Below are 21347 nucleotides of genomic sequence, written 5' to 3' on the forward strand. Positions count from 1 at the left end.
AGGTGTCAGTTTTTACCATCAGTGTTTGGTCCAGGTGTCAATTTTTACCATCAGTGTATTGTCCAGGTGTCAGTTTTTTCCATCAGTGTTTGGTCCAGGTGTCAGTTTTTGCCATCAGTGTTTGGTCCAGGTGTCAGTTTTTTCTGCCAGTGTTTGGTCCAGGTGTCAGTTTTTACCATCAGTGTTTGGTCCAGGTGTTAGTTTTACCATCAGTGTTTGGTCCAGGTATCAGTTTTTACCATCAGTGTCTTGTCCAGGTGTCAGTTTATTCATCAGTGGTTAGTCCAGGTGTCAGTTTATTCACCAGTGTTTAGTCCAGGTGTCAGTTTTTTCATCAGTGTCTTGTCCAGGTGTCAGTTTTTTCCATCAGTGTTTGGTCCAGGTGTCAGTTTTTACCAACAGTGTTTTTTTCCAGGTGTCAGTTTTTACCATCAGTGTTTGGTCCAGGTGTCAATTTTTACCATCAGTGTATTGTCCAGGTGTCAGTTTTTTCCATCAGTGTTTGGTCCAGGTGTCAGTTTTTGCCATCAGTGTTTGGTCCAGGTGTCAGTTTTTTTCCGCCAGTGTTTGGTCCAGGTGTCAGTTTTTACCATCAGTGTTTGGTCCAGGTGTTAGTTTTACCATCAGTGTTTGGTCCAGGTATCAGTTTTTACCATCAGTGTCTTGTCCAGGTGTCAGTTTATTCATCAGTGGTTAGTCCAGGTGTCAGTTTATTCATCAGTGTTTAGTCCAGGTGTCAGTTTATTCATCAGTGTTTGGTCCAGGTGTCAGTTGTTTCCATCAGTGTTTGGTCCGTGTATCAGTTTTTACCATCAGCGTTTGGTCTAGGAGTCAGTTTTTCCATCAGTGTTAGGTCCCGGTGTCAGTTTTTGCCATCAGTGTTTGGTCCAGGTATCAGTTTTTACCATCAGTGTCTTGTCCAGGTGTCAGTTTATTCATCAGTGGTTAGTCCAGGTGTCAGTTTATTCACCAGTGTTTAGTCCAGGTGTCAGTTTATTCATCAGTGTTTAGTCCAGTTGTCAGTTTTTTCATCAGTGTCTTGTCCAGGTGTCATTTTTTTCCATCAGTGTTTGGTCCAGGTGTCAGTTTTTACCAACAGTGTTTTTTTCCAGGTGTCAGTTTTTACCATCAGTGTTTGGTCCAGGTGTCAATTTTTACCATCAGTGTATTGTCCAGGTGTCAGTTTTTTTCCGCCAGTGTTTGGTCCAGGTGTCAGTTTTTACCATCAGTGTTTGGTCCAGGTGTTAGTTTTACCATCAGTGTTTGGTCCAGGTGTCAGTTTTTGCCATCAGTGTTTGGTCCAGGTGTCAGTTTTTTTCCGCCAGTGTTTGGTCCAGGTGTCAGTTTTTACCATCAGTGTTTGGTCCAGGTGTTAGTTTTACCATCAGTGTTTGGTCCAGGTATCAGTTTTTACCATCAGTGTCTTGTCCAGGTGTCAGTTTATTCATCAGTGGTTAGTCCAGGTGTCAGTTTATTCATCAGTGTTTAGTCCAGGTGTCAGTTTATTCATCAGTGTTTGGTCCAGGTGTCAGTTGTTTCCATCAGTGTTTGGTCCGTGTATCAGTTTTTACCATCAGCGTTTGGTCTAGGAGTCAGTTTTTCCATCAGTGTTAGGTCCCGGTGTCAGTTTTTGCCATCAGTGTTTGGTCCAGGTGTCAGTTTTTTCCATCAGTGTTTGGTCCAGGTGTCAGTTTTTACCATCAGTGTTTGGTCCAGGTATCAGCTTTTACCATCCGTGTTTGGTCCAAGTGTCAGTTTTTTCCATCAGTGTTTTGTCCAGGTGTCAGTTTTTTCCATCAGTGTTTGGTCCAGGTGTCAGTTTTTACCACCAGTGTTTGGTCCAGGTGTCAGTTTTTACCATCACTGTTTGGTCCAGGTGTCAGTTTTTGCCATCAGTGTTTTTTTCAGGTGTCAGTTTTTTCATCAGTGTTTGGTCCAGGTGTCAGTTTTTTCCATCAGTGTTTGGTCCAGGTGTCAGTTTTTTTCCATCAGTGTTTGGTCCAGGTGTCAGTTTTTTCCATCATTGTTTGGTCCAGGTGTCAGTTTTTACCATCAGTGTTTGGTCCAGGTGTCATTTTTTTAAATCATTGTTTGGTCCAGGTGTCAGTTTTTACCATCAGTGTTTGGTCCAGGATTCAGTTTTTTCTATTAGTGTTTGGTCTAGGTGTCAGTTTTTACCATCAGTGTTTGGTCCACGTGTCAGTTTTTCCATCAGTGTTTGGTCCAGGTGTCAGTTTTTTCCATCAGTGTTTGGTCCAGGTGTCAGTTTTTTTCCATCATTGTTTGGTCCAGGTGTCAGTTTTTACCATCAGTGTTTGGTCCAGGTGTCATTTTTTTTAATCATTGTTTGGTCCAGGTGTCAGTTTTTACCATCGGTGTTTGGTCCAGGATTCAGTTTTTTCTATTAGTGTTTGGTCTAGGTGTCAGTTATTACCATCAGTGAGTCCACGTGTCAGTTTTTTCATCAGTGTTTGGTCCAGCTGTCAGTTTTTTCCATCAGTGTTTGGTTGGTGTGTCACTTTTTACAATCAGTGTTTAGTCCAGGTGTCAGTTTCATCCATCAGTGTTTCGTGCAGGTGTCAGTTTTTTCCGTCAGTGTTTGGTCCGTGTGTCAGTTTCTACCATCAGCCTTTGGTCTAGGAGTCAGTTTTTCCATCAGTCTTTGGTCCTTGTGTCAGTTTTTGCCATCAGTGTTTGGTCTAGGCGTCAGTTTTTTCATCAGTGTTTGGTCTAGGCGTCAGTTTTTACATCAGTGTTTGGTCCAGGTGTCAGTTTTTTCCATCAGTGTTTGGTTCAGGTGTCAGTTTTTACATCAGTGTTTGGTCCGTGTGTCAGTTTCTTTCCATCAGTGTTTGGTCCGTGTGTCAGTTTCTTTCCATCAGTGTTTGGTCCAAATGTCAGTTTTTTCTATCAGTGTTTGGTCCAGGTGTCAATTTTTACCATCAGTGTTTGGTCCAGGTGTCAGTTTTTTCCATCATTGTTTGGTCCAGGTGTCAGTTTTTACCATCAGTGTTTGGTCCAGGTGTCAGTTTTTCCATCAGTGTTTGGTCTAGGCGTCAGTTTTTACATCAGTGTTTGGTCCAGGTGTCAGTTTTTTCCATCAGTGTTTGGTTCAGGTGTCAGTTTTTACATCAGTGTTTGGTCCGTGTGTCAGTTTCTTTCCATCAGTGTTTGGTCCGTGTGTCAGTTTCTTTCCATCAGTGTTTGGTCCAAATGTCAGTTTTTTCTATCAGTGTTTGGTCCAGGTGTCAATTTTTACCATCAGTGTTTGGTCCAGGTGTCAGTTTCTTTCCATCAGTGTTTGGTCCAAATGTCAGTTTTTTTTCTATCAGTGTTTGGTCCAGGTGTCAATTTTTACCATCATTGTTTGGTCCAGGTGTCAGTTTTTTCCATCAGTGTTTGGTCCAGGTGTTAATTTTTACCATCAGTATTTGGTCCAGGTGTCAGTTTTTTCCATCAGTGTTTGGTCCAGGTGTCAGTTTTTTCCATCAGTGTTTGGTCCAGGTGTCATTTTTTCCATCAGTGTTTGGTCCAGGTGTCATTTTTTCCATCAGTGTTTGGTCCAAATGTCAGTTTTTTCCATCAGTGTTTGGTCCAGGTGTCAGTTTTTTCCATCAGTGTTTGGTCCAGGTATCAGTTTTTTTCATCAGTGTTTGGTCCAGGTATCAGATTTTACCATTAGTGTTTGGCCCAGGTGTCAGTTTTTTCATCAGTGTTTGGTCCGGTTGTCAGTTTTTTTCATCCGTGTTTGGTCCAGGTGTCAATTTTTACCATCAGTGTTTGGTCCGTGTTTCAGTTTTTTTCCATCAGTGTTTGGTCCAGGTGTCAGTTTTTACCATCAGTGTTTGGTCAGTTTTCACTGTCTGGTCCAGGTGTCAGTTTTTACCATCAGCGTTTGGTCAGTTTTCAGTGTCCGGTCCAGGTGTCAGTTTTTTTCTCGGTTTCTGATCCGTGTGCTTTTTCGATCAGTATTTCGTTTGTGTCGCAGTTTTTCCCATCAGTAATTTCCCCGTCAGGGCCACTAAATCACAAATCTTCTCTCCATTCTGATGCTAATGACGGACAGCACGCACACTGATCCCCTGCCTGTGTTGTGAGAGATTTTTCACCAACTCCTAGCCTTATATTGGGCATTTTGATGTGACTACATCGCCATGAAATTCTGAGGGCCACACAGTCCGCGTAACACACGGTCCTGTGACCATCCCCATAGCCAATACAGGGTGACCATCCTGACTAGAAACTGTGCGAGGTAAAACGTCCATTCCTAATTCCTTTCACCTGCCGTATGATAATGCAGTGAGGAGGGTTAATAGCGGGGGGCTGGCTATGGGGCCCCCAGGGGCCACGTCCTGCCTGCTCACTGCATGGCACGGCTGGCTTTCTCACATGCCCGCTAAGCTGCCAGGGACGGGCAGGATCGGAGCCGGCTGTGTGGCTGCGGTGCTCCGCGCTCCCGTTCTTTTCCCACACCCCCTCCTCCACTCCCACATCAGCCTCCGTGTCAGCAGCAGCAGCAGCAGCAGCAATACCCAGACAAGCGCTGCCGCCTGCACCGCGCTCACACCGCGCAGAGCACGAGTGTGACGAGCGAGCTGAGCCGCGGGGGTCATTTAGCCCGGGTGGGAGGAGGTCACGAGGTTGCCTAAAAGTTGGGGAGGGGGGACATCCCCCCGTCCCTTCCATTATTTGCTCCTTATGTCTGTAGCAAGCGAGCCCTGCTCCTGTTTGATGTGGTGCTGAGCGATGCGCATGCGCGGCACTTCAGAATTACTGCACTGGTCACAATAAGTTGGATGTCTTCTGCTCTTCACCTAAATCATAGCAAAAAGCTAAAGGGATGTTGAGGATCCAGAGGAAGGGTTACGTTGGGATCTGGTCATTCCAAGTTCTAATTGCAATGGTCTGTGCACAAAGGTAAGTGATTTCTGATTTTGGCGGGGACATTTACTTTAAATGGACCCTGGTGGTCCTGGGAGCTGGGGGGCTTATGGCTGATGTCCTGTGCTTACTGTCTTGTAGTGCCAATGATCCCAGCAATATGTCCCTGGTTAAGGAGACCGTTGACAGACTCTTGAAAGGCTATGACATCCGTCTGAGGCCAGATTTTGGAGGTAAATTGCTGCCATCTGTAGTTTTTAGTCTGAATTTTGGGTGCAGGTGAAATACTAATGCTGGAGCTGAAGCCAACTTGTCTCCTTCCCATCCGGCGCTCTGCTCTTCTGCCATCATCCCAATGATTGCACATCTAATGTAGATGGTATGAATATTTCATCTGATCAGAAGTAGCCTCCATCACCTGCATTAATGGGACACATTCACATTACGATCCCACGCTGCACTTTCACCGAGTTCCACTGCCGTGGATATGGCCATGTCCACATTGTCCGTCTGCACCATGCCACCATGTCTCCTGCGTGCCCCCTGTACGTAAAGGTCCCCGTATTTAGTGTACTAATGCCACCCATACGGATAGGATGAGTAACAGAAGCACGTTCCCTAGCAGGCAGGAAGGAGTTAAGTTCTTCGAGTTCTCACTGTGGACCCTTACTGTTGGCTTACAGGTCCTCCTGTGGCCGTTGGCATGAACATAGACATCGCCAGCATAGACATGGTGTCAGAAGTCAACATGGTAAGTCATTTAAAAAAAAAAAAAAGAAATATATATATATATATATATATATATATATATATATATATATATATATATATATATATATATATAATATTTTTGGTTGATACTTGTCGCCAACGATGGCGTAATAAAGGCTTCCCTTACACATATCAATGACAGCAGGGGATGTGGCGACTACGTTCTCAGGTTTTTAAATGACATATTTGATCTTCAGGGCTTATCGGAGCCCCCTACGGACAGTCAATTAATGTAGTCTCTAGAGATTTGGTGGGGTCAATCCGCCAGGTTTGAGATTTGCTCTGGATGGGGGGGCTGGAGCATTTGTAGAAGATTTGCTCATCTCTGACACTTACTTTCTGTATATTGTGGCTTGTGACCACTTAGTTGAAATTCAAGAGGCAGCTTTTGACTTGCTGACTTCATGCAATAGCGTCCCCTGCTGACACATGTGTTGCACTGCAGATCACAGACAAATTAGCTTTCAAGCCAAGTCCCAGTTACTCTATTACAGTTCTTGGAAGAGACTTGGAGAAGTTTCAGAGTTGTTTTGTCTTTTATTTTTTTTGTTTGTTTGGATTTTATGAACTTTTTTATTTATGTAAATATTATGTTGCTCTATGTAAACATCAGGCGATGTGGTAAAGCTGTTACAATGGCAATCATTTAACCTCTTAATATATGCAAACTGCTTTTTCTTTCCTTTTTGCAACTGTTTTATTATTTATTAGTGTGCTAGGTCTCCAACAAAAAATAAGGTTACAGTTGGATGGATAGATAGATAGGTGGATAGATGGATGGGTAGATGGATGGATAGATAGATGGATGGATAAGAGGATAGATGGATGGATGGATAGGTGGATGGATGGATGGGAGGATAGATGGATGGATAGATGGACAGATGGATGGATGGATAGATAAATAGATGGATGGATAGATAGATGGATGGATAGGAGGATAGATGGATAGATGGACAGATAGATGGATGGATAGATTGATAGAAAGATAGATGGATGGATGGATAGGAGGATAGATGGATGGATAGATGGACAGATAGATGGATGGATAGATAAATAGATGGATGGATAGATAGATGGATGATGGATAGATAGATGGATGGATAGATGGATAGATAGATGGATGATGGATAGATAGATAGATAGATGGATGGATAGATGGATGAATAGATGGATGGATGGATAGAGAGATGGATGGGTAGATAGATGGACAGATAGGTGGATAGATGGATGGATAGATGGATGGATGATGGATGGATGGATAGATGAATGAATGGATGGATGGATGGATAGATTGATAGATGATAGATAGATGGATAGATGGATAGATAGATGGATGTAGAAAAAGAAAACAAAAAGCAGCACCAAAAGAAAACTAAGGGTGCAAAAAATCCTTCCAGGTATGTACCAAACCTCATGCTATTATCCAGAAAAATGAAGGCAGCACTCCTATAGAAAAAATACATGTGGTTTACTGGCCCATGTGTGACGTTTCAGTCCAAGATGTGGACCTTTCTCAAGGTTGAGAAAGGTCCACATCTTGGACTGAAACGTCGCACATGGGCCAATGAACCACATTTATTTTTTCTCTATTGGAGTGCTGCCTTCATTTTTCTGGATAATAGATAGATGGATAGATGGATGGATGGATAGATGGATAGTTGGATGGATAGATGGATGAATAGTTGGATGAATAGTTGGATGGATAGTTGGATGGATAGTTGGATGGATAGTTGGATGGATAGTTGGATAGATGGATGGATGGATAGTTGGATGGATAGATAGATGGATGGATGGATTTGTAACGTTGTAGTGAAACTGCATTCATTTCGGTTGCTCTTTGGTTGTACAAATATAATGACATCCATTCCCCGGACAGTTGGGATTGGATCCAGGCTCATTTGATTTGACTTGATTTAGATTTGAGACCATTTTATCAGATATTTTCTTTAAGAAGCCCCAATTTCCTTACCGATTTGGCGCACATGTGATTAGCATATGTCCCCCCTATGTGTTTTCATGCATTCTATTTGCGATTGATTTCCTGGAGACTTCACAGCAAATGTGATGTTGTCGTTGGTTCTTTTCCTGGAGATCTCATTCCAATGCTGAAACAGAAAAAAAAAAGTCAACAAAATAATTGTTGCCAAACAAACCATATTGCTGTGAATAGATGAAGAAAACCATATGCAGACGATGGCTTGCTTGTTGGTTTCTCCTTCCTTTTTCTAAAAGACGGCATTTATAAAATAAATAAATAAATAGTGCTTACCTTCTATTTTATGCTTCAGCATTTCATCTTTTACTAAAAATGTAGAATGCCACAGCGGTTCTTCAGCACTATAGTAAGAGAAACCACCGGAAGTCCACAGGAGCATGGAGGTTTACTGATGTCATCCAATGGTGGCAGTGCATGTTGCTAAGAATCCATATAAGCAATCACATGCAAATAAGAAATGGTAAAAAAAATTGAAGAATTTCCCTAAAGCCGTTATCCCATGAACATAGTACATTTTAATCAATAGATCTTCCACAAATGGATGTGTTAAAAATTATTCCTGTGCTTAGATAATCTCGTAAATGTGCCCCTACTGTGTACTGTGTAATGGCTGTGTATGACTGTGCTGGGACATTGTTGGCACATACCAAAGTTCCTAGCCAGGGGAGAAAGACAACAGACAACATAGCAGTGGCTTGTAGCTGCTGTTTTCTGTAAGGTAACGCATTTCGCTGACTTTTATCACAGGAGTGAGTGTTTTTGCTGTGTCTCCAGTCCCCTGAGCTCACACTAAATCAACTCAGAGATGTAGGAGCTGCGGCTGCTGCTGTGCTCATGTCACCAAATTAATTTTTTCATGAGCTCAGGCAACTAGAGATGTAGAAGAAACCCTCACTCCTGTGATAAAACAGGCAGGGATGTGTTTTACCGCACAGTTCATTTAGCCAAAAATGTGAAAAAAAGTATAAAAAAACCCCCAAAAAACATGTGGCCTACAGGTTATAAAAGTTAATGCCCACTGCAAAAATTGGTTTATTGAGTTTCGAGGAGTTATGGTCATATGTTGCGAAACTGTTGAAGATTTTGGTCGCGTTCTGCAGTCACCTTCCATAACAAAATGCAGGTCAGTACTACTAACTGGAATTCTAGAAAACCCACACTCGGCAGAAAAATAAGCCCAGATGTTCGGGAATGTTATAGTTTTTAGAATCTGCTAATTCTGTATATATTTATATTTGCTGCGAATTTCGGATTTTACCAGTTGCAATGTTAAGGCTGAAAACCACAGTGAAATTTTTATGCAACACTTGGGCCCTATTCACATATAAATTTTTCACTTCTTGTGGGAAATAAAAAATATCATCAGTGCTGGATCAGATTTTCATCAGTGTTTCAGTTTTTACTGTCAGTTTCCCTTTCATATGCAGTAAGATACTGATGGCGATTTCTTAAGTTTCTCGTTGCAAACAGACATGAAAATTAGACAGCCCTAAGATGCCATCTACAATTTGGCCGAGTTTTTCACAGACCCATAGACTTGAATATGCAATTTTGATTCATGACTTGGATGAAAAATGGGCATGTCTCTCTTTTTTTTTTGCAGTCGGCAAAAAAAACAACATGTGAACAGCCCCAATGCATAGAACTATAATTGTTATGTACTTTGTTTAAAAAAAGTGGATAAAATGCGCATGTTAAAAAGGGGACATCAGAAGAAAGATTTATAGTAAGTTCGTATTTACTTGAAAAAGTCTGCAGCGGATTTCACAGTGGATTCCGGTTCTCCACTGGAAAATCCTCATTTTATATACAGATTTTAGAATGGATTTGGATGTAAATTCAACACAGTTTTTCACTTCTGCTACAGTGCATCAAGCGGTGAAATCTGCAGAGAAAATCCACAATGGAAACTGAAAATCTGCATGTCAGTTTTAGCATGAAAAAGTAGTATCTAGCATGTGGACGAGAAGGGAAAAATGTCATCAACTTGCCTTACACTGTAATTCTCTGAGAAGTTTAGCAGCGCAAAGCCACTGGTAAAATCTGTAGAAAATCCATTCCGTGTGGATTTACTCCTGGACTAAAAATTTGTAATAATATTTCAGTTTTATTTTTTGCTCCCCTTCTTCCAAAGAGCTATAACTTTTTTTATTTTTCAGTCCGTATGGCCATGTGAGGGCTTGTTTTTTGCGGGACGAGTTTTACTTTTGAACCACACCATTGGTTTTACCGTATAGTTTACTGGAAAAGGGGAAAGAACATTCTAAGTGCTGTAAAGTTGCATAAAAAGTGCAATTTCACAATAGTTTTTTTTTTTTAACATGTTCACTAAATGCTAAAACTGACTTGCCATTTTGATTCCCCAGGTCATTATGATTTCGTAGATACCAAACATGTATATGTTCTTTTTTATTTAAGTAGTGAAAAACAAATCCAAAGTTTGTAAAAAAAAAAAAAAACTGTCATTTTCCGAGTACCGTAGCATCTCAATTTTTCGGGATCTGGGTCTGGTTGAGGGCTTATTTTTTGCATGCTGGGCTGATGTTTTTATTGATACAATTTTGGGATGGAAACAATATTTTGAGCCGTGAGCAAAAAAACGTAATTCTGGAATTTTGATTTTTATTTTTCTCATTACGCCGTTTACCGATCGGAGTAATTATTTTTATATTTTAGTAGATCGGACGTTTCTGAATACGGCAATGGGGTATGGCCCTAAAAGAGACTGAGGTGTGGTGTAGGCTCAATGGTAAATAAATAAATGGAGTTCTTGGAGCATTAGCTCTTGCCATGAATGCTGTCAGCTCTACATCCTCATGGAATGATATTTGCGTAAAAGGGTCAAGAATATGTGTCCAAGCAGCAACTAGGCATTGCAAGCATAAAGTTAATATATGCATATGTTTACCGATCGGGGAACGACACCTAGCCAAGTGACCGTTACAATACTACAGGAATTTGGAGAACTATTATCATATTGAAGTATACATACACGTCATACATTGTGGCCAGTAGGACATTTGAAACTTTCTGTGCTTCTAATGGAAACATTGATCAAAACCAATTTAAGGTTGTTTGTTCAGTGACCCGTGGTGACATAAATTCTTTTTGAGCAAAATGTATGATGAAAAGGAAATGTTGAAAAGATTTGGGCCGGAATCCACTTTGCAGTAAAATTTCGACAGCCAAGGGGAGAAGAGTTGCTAAAGGTTTCATGAACATGTTTAATAGCGTTTTCTAGTTCTACGAAATTAATGTTGTTTCCTTAGGAGTGATCATCAATAATGGGGGTCTGCCCACCGGAACTTAGTTAACTAGTTGTTTTCTGGGGCCAGTTCTTCTTGGGTAAGCTCTGTGGCTTCTTCTTTGTTAAATTCACTCTGGTCTACATTTGTAGTGACTATGCCGTACATTGCAGATTTGACCAACTCAGACACTATCCTAACCTCATCGTGGAATGTTTTTATGTTTTTTCCAGATACAGTTCATTCAGAGGTCTTAATTTTCCCATGCTTTCTACCATAACTCAACCCTTTTCTTCACCACTTCTGGCTACACCCATGTGTTTGTGACCACTGTTAATTAGAGATGAGCGATTTGATTTTCAGGACTCCGGTTCAGTGGGCAGGTCAGTATTCATTTACTGCTGGATGAGAACGCTGTGAAATATTTCCTACCTAAAGGGATCTGAGGCTCCTTTTTTGATCAACCGACTTGGTGCAACACCATCTTTGCGATCTCATACACACATGACATCGTGCCAGGCAAGCTTATCAAAAGAGAAGCCATAGATACCGGAAAGTAAGATGCAGTTGGCATGATTCTCGTTCAATGGCCATGAAATACTGACCTGGATGCTGGACCAAAGTTTTGTGGTTCTGTGATTTTTTTTTTTTTAATTTTCTCATGTCTACTATTAATGTCATAACGTTGCAAGGTCTTGCACAGGGTCAGGGTGCCAGCGGCAGAAGTGAAGACTTGTATGGCTGCTATAAAGGACCAGACTGGATTCCAGAACAGGGCAGCTTGAATATTTTTTTCATTAGTCTTGAATAAAAATCAAGTAAAGGAAACTTTTTTTGGGACAACCTCTCAGGACAGCAATTTGTTTGTGAAATTGTAAAACTTTGGAAAGTGAACGATGAGAATATGGGTTTAGTACTGAGAAAATATAATTTGTTATGTATTGTCTACATACTCAATGTGAATTTAATGGTTTAGAATAATGTATGTTTGGGATATTTGGATGAGGGAAGTATTTTGGGTAAAGGGTTGTGAATACATCAAACAATTTTACAGCCCTGGTTGATGCTGAATCTAAAAGTAACATTCAGCATTTGGACCTGAATGTGAATAGCAGATTCATGCTCGTACAAAGTGAGCACAATGGTGGAAATAAGTGTCTCCATGGCAAACCAATACCAGTCTTTAGGGCGATGTGCTTGTGGTAACTGTTGGCAGTGCACAGTGAGAGTCATTTTGGCTATAAATGATGGCATTTGTATCATATCTAACATGACAATGAATGTTTGGGATTTGAAGTACTTTTTTGAATTTTCCATCATTTGTTAGCATTACCTTGTGATTATGTTGATACTCTGGTTTGCATCTATTCTTAAGTTTCCATGTTTTTAATCCTAAGTCTTGTATGTATGTTATTGTCCTCAACTGCTTTCAAACTATGCCTAGCTGTCAATAATGACATGTACAAAGAAAGGCAGAGCTCATCATTGAGAGTCTGGCATACCTTTAGCAGATAAAAAAAGTGGTGCATCAATACTACATGAAGTAAGTAGCCCATTGCTGGGATCGGTTTCCTTATTTTATGTGCTCAGATTGGGAAACTTAAACCTAGTCAAAGATTCTCTCTAAAGGGGTTGCCCGAAGAAGAATTTTCAGCACCTATCCTTAGTAAAAGTGATAACTTGGTGACACTGACCAATTGATAGAATAGGGAACTTTTATCCTCGTTATCCTCATTTAGAAATAAGCCTCAATTTACATGTCCTACCTCCGCTCCATTCATTCCATATGGAGCTGGTCAGAAACAGTCGAGCTTCGAGCTTGACAGCAAAAAATAGAAATGAATGGAGTGCTGTTCGGACATTTGCACTGCTGCATTATTCCAAATGGGGGTAAAAGTGCCCCAATCTTCTGATCATTCGAACCCCTACTGATCTATAAGTTATCACTTGTGATGGGCGAACCCCTGGATGTTCAAGTTCGGCAATTCTGCTAAACAGTTAAAAAAAATGTTTGGTTTGGGTACCAAAACATTACGTGAACCCGAGCCTGGACCCCTTTACCCGAACATCCATTGTTTGCCACACTGTCATTTGCATGACAACACGGCAAACACCTCTGATCATCAATAAGATCATTACGCTGCTCAGAGATCTGCGTTTCTCAAGCTGTAGCTGGAGGAAAAGAGTTTACCTCCTGTCACAGGTGTCAGCTGATGGGAGAACTACTCCCATCAGCCAACACCTGCTGTCGCTGGTAACATCGAGAGCAGGCGCCACTTGATGGGAGTATTCATTATCCGGCATCTGCACTATAAATAAATAAATAAATGAATACAAATTGTGTGGGTTCCCCTTTATTTTTGATAAATAGAATGGCAAAACTGACAGCTGCAGGCTGCAACCCTCTGCTGTCTGCTTTATCATGGCTGGTTATCAAGAATAGAGGAGTCCCCACACTGTATTTTTAATTATTTAAAAAAACGGCGTGGGGTCCCCCCATTTTTGACAACCAGGCAAGCTAAAGCAGATAACTGGGGGCTGGTATTCTCAGGCTGGTAAGGGGCCATGGATATTGCCCCCCCAGCCTAAAAATAGCAGCCCACAGCCTCCTCAGAAAAGGCGCATCTATTAGATGCACCAATTCTGGTGCTTTGCCCGACTCTTCCCACTTGCCCTATGGTGCTGGCAAGTGGGTTAATATTTGTGGGGTGGATGTCACCTTTCTATTGTCAGGTGACCTCATGACCATGGGTTAATAATGGAGAGGCATCTATAAGATGCCTATCCATTTCTAATCCTATAGTCATATTGTATATAAACACACACCCAGAATAAAGTCCTTTATTTGAAATAAAATTATGCATCATTTTACTTTTTTTATTTAAACATAAAAAACAAATTTATACTCACCTTATGCCCATTGCAGTGAAGCCCGCACCCCCTGTTAAAAAAACCCTGAAAATAATAAACAACAATGATACTAGGCTTTGGATGATTTGGAGAGCAGTCACATTAGTGACCACTCTCCCCATCAGCTGACATGCATTGACAGGATCATATTTGCTCCTGTCAATGTCTAGCGAAGAGCTCCCATAGTGAGACACTTCACTGGAGTTCATAGATTAATCCCGTTGAACTCATTTCCGGTACCGCTCACTGCATGAGAAAGTTCTTATAGACGCCTCTCCATTACTAATCTGTGGGCTTGGTGTCACCTGACAATACAAAAGGTGACATCAACCCCACAAATATTAACTTCACTTGCCACCGACACAGGGCATGTGGGAAGAACCTGGAAAAGTGGAAGAATTGGCACATCTAATAAATGCACCTTTCCTGTGGGGGCTGCGGGCTGCTATTTTCAGGCTGGGGGCAATATCCATGGCCCGTCACCAACCTGAGAATACCAGCCCCCAGCTGTCTGCTTTAGCTTGGCTGGTTGTCAAAAATGGGGGGACCCCATGACATTTTTTAAATGATTTATTTAAATATTTTAAAAAATGGTGTGGGAGCCCTTTATTCCTGATAACCAGCCATGATAAAGCTGACAACTGAGGGTTGCAGCCCACCATGCTGGTTACCAAAAATAGAGGAGAACCCACGCCATATTTTAAATGTATTTATTTATATATAGTTCAGGCGCCTGCTGATGAATACTCCCATCAGCTGACGCCTGTGACCGGAAGTAAACTTTTTACCCCTGGTTACAGCGGCTGGCTCACTCGGGCATCTGACAGTGTGGGAACTGCAGCTCTCTAACCAGCAGTAAGATCAGAGCCACTAGTGTTTCTCGCGCTGTCATGCAGATGACAGTGTGGGAAACATCCGATGTTTGGAGTGCCGAACCCGAACAGTAGCACAGACTTACTGGAGAAGTCTGTGTTCGGGGTAGGTGTTTGGTACGGACCCCAAACTTTACTGTCCGGGATCACCCATCTCTAGTTGTCACCTATCCATAGAACAGATGTGTGTGACATCTTCACTGGATAACCACTTTAACTTTCCATTTCATTTTTACGCAGTCAGATAAAACTCTCCTCAGCTCTCCTTTATGTGTTTACTTTCTAAAGAGTATGCTCAGTGTTGCTGATTTTGTTGTTTCATGTGAGAAAGAAAAATATAAAACCTGGAGACAAAGACAAAAAGCTTGGTGTTACGATAGCTGGGGCAAAGTGGATGTTCTCCTGTTTTATGTCCTTCCTGAAATTTCCCCTTAGCTTGAGATATTTCTAGATGTGGGATACGAGATAAGCAGCCTTAAATAAAAAAAAAAAAAATAGCTTTAGTTACAAATCCTGACAGAGTAATGCTGTTGGTCATCTTGCACCATCACACCTTTGAAATCTCAACCCAAAGTAAAGAAGGAGACATCTGTATGTATTTCACTTAGATAAAATTTGTATCAGTACCAATGTCCCCAATGTTACTGGATATTTTAGTAATTAAATCTTTGGGCCTGATTCATCAAGATTGATACTTTGCATGCCAGCGTAGATGAACTGTGCACTGCATTATTTCATTAATAGGCATGTGCCTCCTAATTTAGCACATCTTTCAGCCAACGTGCCCTACTGCTATCTATGTTATTCCAGTCATGCACTGCCGTACATTTCTGGGTAATTTACACCAGTTTAGTTGCATAGATTTTCATAAATTTGACGGGCATGCTTTGTCACACCCTATCCAATCTGGAAAAGCAAGAAAAAGGATATGCACACACAAGGGATCAACCTGAATATTATACTTTATTTAAGTGACTTATACAAACAAGGCAAAGAGGGCAACAAATTTAAAAACATTTAAAAACCAAAAAAAGGCTAGATAGCCCAACCATAATCACCCCAAACGGACCCAACAATGCAATGATGGTAGTGCTCATACATGATATAAATAGGTTAAGAACAAATCTCCAAATATAGAAACTCTCATATATATATATAAAAAATACAATACAATAGGCTGCCAGCTCACCCATCAAAAAAGGCTTTTTATGTAGGACATAGGAGATATAGTGGTGGGTATCCTGTCCCCACAGAGTAAAACACCTATACGTCCTGCCAACCCTATATTATGTACAATTAAAGTGCACTACCAACAAAGCCTTCTCACTCCCTCACGGACTGCATTTGGTATTGTGCTATTGCTCTGGCAAATCTGACCACCACTATGGAATTGGTATGCCGGCCGTTCAAACACTCCTTGTGCTATTATTTGGGATTTTTTGTCTAGGCTGGGCATTATATCTGAGTGACATTTGGGGTCAGTATGACTCTTTATTTCTTTTATGCCAGGGGGTGCTTTGTTGGTAGTGCACTTTAATTGTACATAATATAGGGTTGGCAGGACGTATAGGTGTTTTACTCTGTGGGGACAGGATACCCACCACTATATCTCCTTTGTCCTACATAAAAAGCCTTTTTTGATGGGTCAGCTGGCAGCCTATTGTATTGTATTTATATATATATATATATATATATAGAGAGAGAGAGAGAGAGATTTGCACTTAACCTATTTATATCATGTACTAGATGGTGGCCCGATTCTAACGCATCGGGTATTCTAGAATATGTATGCGTCGTGTATAGCACATCCCACGTAGTACATTGCGCAGCCCACGCAGTACATTGCGCAGCCCACGCAGTGCATTGCACAGCCCACACAGTACATTGCACAGCCCACGTTGTATATTGAGCAGCCCACGTTGTATATTGCCCAGCCCATGTAGTATATTGCGCAGTCCACGTAGTATATTGCACAGCCTACGTTGTATACTGCGCAGCCCATGTTGTACATTGCGCAGCCCATATAGTATATTGCGCAGCCCACATATTATACTGCGCAGCCCATGTAGTATATTGTGCAGCCCACGTTGTATATTGCGCAGCCCACGTATATAGCAATGTGGGCATGATATCCCTGTTAAAAAAAAAAAAAAAAAAAAAAAAAAGAATTAAAATAAAAAAATATTTATATACTCACCTTCCGTTGGCGCCTGGATCCAGGAAGCGGTTACCGACGCGAGACCGCTAAGTCTTCTGGGTAATTTCACAATACATCGTCGGGAACGGAAGATGGCGGCCGATGCGAGCGGCTCGGCGAACTACGGAGTGTGAGTATAGCAGGTTTTTTGTTTTTTTATTATTTTTAACATTACATTTTTTTACTATTGATGCCGCATAGGCAGCATCAATAGTAAAAAATTGGGGACACACAGGGTTAATAGCAGCGGTTACGGAGTGTGTTACCCGCGGCTTTACAATGTCCGTTACCGCCGGCATTAACCCTGTGTGAGCGGTGACCGGACAGCGTATGCGGGCGCCGGGCAGTGAGTGCGGGGAGTAAGGAGCGGCCATTTTCTTCCGGATTGTGCGCATCGCTGATTGGTCGTGGCAATGATCGTGGGCGTTTTGCCATGACCAATCAGCGACTTGGATTCCATGACAGAGGCCGCGACCAATGAATATCCGTGACAGACAGACAGACGGAAGTACCCCTTAGACAATTATATAGTAGACTAGATTGTGGCCCGATTCTAACGCATCGGGTATTCTAGAATATGCATATCCTCGTAGTATATGGACAATGATGATTCCAGAATTTGCGGCAGACTGTGTCCGTCGCTGATTGGTCGAGGCAACCTTTATGACATCATAATCGCCATGGCAACCATTATGACATCTACGTCGATACTGTGCCTGTCGCTGATTGGTCGGGGCCCAGGCGGGCCTAATGCATCGGGTTTTCTAGAATATGCATGTCCCCGTAGTATATGGACAATGATGATTCCAGAATTTGTGGCAGACTGTGCCTGTCTCTGATTGGTCGAGGCAACCTTTATGACATCATCGTCGCCATGGCAACCATTATGACATCTACATCGATACTGTGCCCGTCGCTGATTGGTCGAGGCGAATTCGCGGCAGACTGTGCCCATCGCTGATTGGTCGAGGCAACCTTTATGACATCACCGCGGGATTTCCAGGACAGACAGACAGAAAAACCCTTAGACAATTATATATATAGATGAGCACTACCATCATTGCATTGTTGGGTCCGTTTGGGGTGATTATGGTTGGGCTATCTAGCCTTTTTTTTGGTTTTTAAATGTTTTTAAATTTGTTACCTTCTTTGCCTTGTTTATATAAGTCATTTAAATAAAGTATAATATTCAGGTTGATCCCTTGTTTGTGCAAATCCTTTTTCTTGCTTTTCCTCTGTGCTGTTTATATGCACTTTGTAGATCCCTGTTGTGTACATTGATGTGGTGCCCGCTACATCTGCTGTTCTTGTGACCCTATCCAATCTCTGTCCACAATTTTTTTCATTTTCCAGTGGCAAAAAAATTGACATTTTCATAGTGCTACAGTAGAAAATTGTCCACTTTTAAATTTTTATTATTTTGACATTTTACTAATTTGTTGTAACATTGATGTGAACAACAAACTTTTTTTTATTTCAACATTTTTATTGAATTTAAATATTCATATTTTGTAGTATAAACTATTACAATCATTTTTTTTAACTATTTTTTATCAAAAATTAAAATGTTTTCACCATGAATTGGGTTGTATTGAAATGCTTCCAAACTCAAATCAACCTGCCTGCATCTTTGCACACGTTGCATATGTCCTATGCAGTCATTTTCACAACATTCATCCTTTTGCTCAGATGTTTCCATATTCCTTGCTTCAGCGTGCCTTATCCGATTCTTGTTAAGACGACATTCCCGTTGCTCTGATGTCTCAGCTGCCCTACATTTAGCCTGTCTCATCCGTTTGTTTTCAAGCCGCGAGTCACGTTGTTCACTTGTCTCGGCTCTTTGACACAATTTTGCTTTCATAGCTTTTGGATGAACTTGCCCAATAGATGGTGTTTTTTTTGAGTGGCATTTTAAAAAACAGTCCTTAGTATTATGACCCTTTAGTATTCACCTGACACTGATAAGCGATGTAATAGGATGAATAGTAAATACAGAGCAGCCCTCACACAGTATTACTATGACCTGAAGGAGCTCACATCTCAGTAATGAACACCGCCTCACAGGCAGACTTGTCTAGTTTACCATAGCAACCAATCAGAGCTCAGCTTTCACTTTACCTCAGCAGCTTCAGAGATGAAAGCTCCCTGTATAGTAAGCAATAATGACAATCTTACTATGAGGCATTTTTCAACTGACCAATATTGCTGCTCAGTAATGTTCGTCCGTGTGCGTAGGGTACATCCAGCTGAGTGTCTTTGCATGCGTGTGTGTGTGTGTGTGTGGTGTGCATGTGGTATTTGTGGGGTGGTGTTTGTGTTGTGTGTGTCTAGAGTGGTCTGGTGTTTGTGTGGTGTGTTGTGGCATTTGTGTGGTGTTGTGCTTGTTGGTTGGTGTATGTGTGCTCTCTATGTAATGTTTGTATGGTGTTTGTGAAATATTTGTGTGTGGTGGTGCGGCCCCTTTAGCAGCGAGTCTTTGGCGCCGTCGCTGTAGTCCGTCCCTGTCAGTCACAACTGTTGTTTTCCCCTCACCACTTTTACTTTCACCTTCACATTTCTCCATTATATGTATAGGGCCTAACTTTGGGAGCCCCAATTTCATGACGGGGGGACGTTAGCGAGATGTAACGTGTGCAGTATTCTGCTCCTGTGGGTGGAGATGGGGGCGTTTTCACTCAAATCTTGCGAGAACTGTGGATTTGTATACAGTGGGCTACTACAGATTTCACATTTCCCCATTATATATATATAGGGCCTAACTTCGGGGGTCCCAATCTCATGACAGGGGGACACTAGTGAGATGTAACGTGTGCAGTATTCTGCTCCTGTGGGTGGAGAGGGGGCGTGCCAAATTTCACCCAAATAGGGCAAGAACTGTGGATTTGTATAGAGCGGGCTGCTACAGATTTTGAGTTATATATATGCATACTAGATGGTATTCTAGAATATGTATGTATGTATACAGCAGCCACATAGTATATAGCACAGGCCACGTAGTATATAGGAGCCATGTAGTATATAGCAGACAAATACTACGTGGCCTGTGCTATATACTATGTGGCTGCTATATACATACATACATACATATTGTAGAATAGCCGATGCGTTAATACAGGCCACGCAGTATATTACAGTGGCCACGCAGTATATAACACAGCCCAAACAGTATATAACACAGCCCATGTACTATATAACACAGCTGACACAGTATATAGCAGCCACGCAGTATATAACACAGGCACACAGGCGACGTAGTATATAGCACAGGCCACACAGACCTGTCGGCTGCCTTTGACACAGTGGACCATTCCCTATTATTACAGGCCCTCTCATCCCTTGGCATCACAGACTTGGCCCTATCCTGGATCTCATCATACCTAACAGACCGGACATTCAGCGTCTCCCACTCACACACCACCTCCTCACCTCGCCCCCTCTCTGTCGGAGTCCCACAAGGTTCAGTCCTTGGGCCCCTGCTCTTCTCCATTTACACCTTTGGCCTGGGACAGCTCAAAGAATCTCATGGCTTTCAGTATCACCTCTATGCTGATGACACACAGATCTACATCTCTGGACCAGATATCACCTCCCTACTAACCAGAATCCCTCAATGTCTGTCCACTATTTCATCCTTCTTCTCCGCTAGATTTCTCAAACTTAACATGGACAAAACAGAATTCATCATCTTTCCCCCATCTCACGTGACCCCCCCAACGAACCTATCCATTACAGTAAATGGCTGCCCACTCTCCCCAGTCCCACAAGCTCGCTGCCTCGGGGTTATCCTTGACGCTGATCTCTCCTTCAAACCACATATCCAAGCCCTTTCCACTTCCTGCCGACTTCAACTCAAAAATATTGCACGAATCCATTCATTCCTCAACCAAGAATCTGCAAAAACCCTAGTCCATGCCCTCATCATCTCTCGCCTTGACTACTGCAACCTCCTGCTCTGTGGCCTCCCCTCAAACACTCTCGCACCCCTCCAATCTATTCTAAACTCTGCTGCCCGACTAATCCACCTGTCCCCCCGCTATTCTCCGGCCTCTCCCCTCTGTCAATCCCTTCACTGGCTCCCCATTGCCCAGAGACTCCAGTGCAAAACCCTAACCATGACGTACAAAGCCATCCACAACCTGTCTCCTCCTTACATCTGTGACCTCATCTCCCGGTACTTTCCTACACGCAACCTCCGATCCTCACCAGATCTCCTTCTCTACTCCCCTCTTATCTCCTCTTCCCACAATCGTATACAAGATTTCTCTCGCGTATCACCCCTACTCTGGAACCCTCTACCACAACACATCAGACTCTCGCCCACCATCGAAACCTTCAAAAAGAATCTGAAGGCCCACCTCTTCCGACAAGCCTACAACCTGCAGTAACCACCGATCGACCAAACCGCTGCATGACCAGCTCTACCCTCACCTACTGTATCCTCACCCATCCCTTGTAGATTGTGAGCCTTCGCGGGC

The 21347-nt window shown here is 42.1% G+C and overlaps 1 protein-coding gene across 1 annotated transcript in view; it reads left to right on the forward strand.

The window, feature by feature from the left end:
• The first annotated feature begins 4514 nt into the window (after positions 1-4514).
• GABRB2 (gamma-aminobutyric acid type A receptor subunit beta2) overlaps positions 4515-21347 on the forward strand; it is a 528104-nt gene continuing 511271 nt past the window's right edge. The window contains exons 1-3 of the mRNA XM_077266112.1: positions 4515-4917; positions 5023-5114; positions 5565-5632. Of these exons, the coding sequence (XP_077122227.1) occupies positions 4841-4917; positions 5023-5114; positions 5565-5632 (237 nt within the window). The 5' untranslated portion in view covers positions 4515-4840. The remainder of the gene's footprint in view (positions 4918-5022; positions 5115-5564; positions 5633-21347) is intronic.

The sequence above is a fragment of the Ranitomeya variabilis genome, chromosome 5, assembly GCF_051348905.1.
Source record: "Ranitomeya variabilis isolate aRanVar5 chromosome 5, aRanVar5.hap1, whole genome shotgun sequence".
Classification (NCBI taxonomy): domain Eukaryota; kingdom Metazoa; phylum Chordata; class Amphibia; order Anura; family Dendrobatidae; genus Ranitomeya; species Ranitomeya variabilis.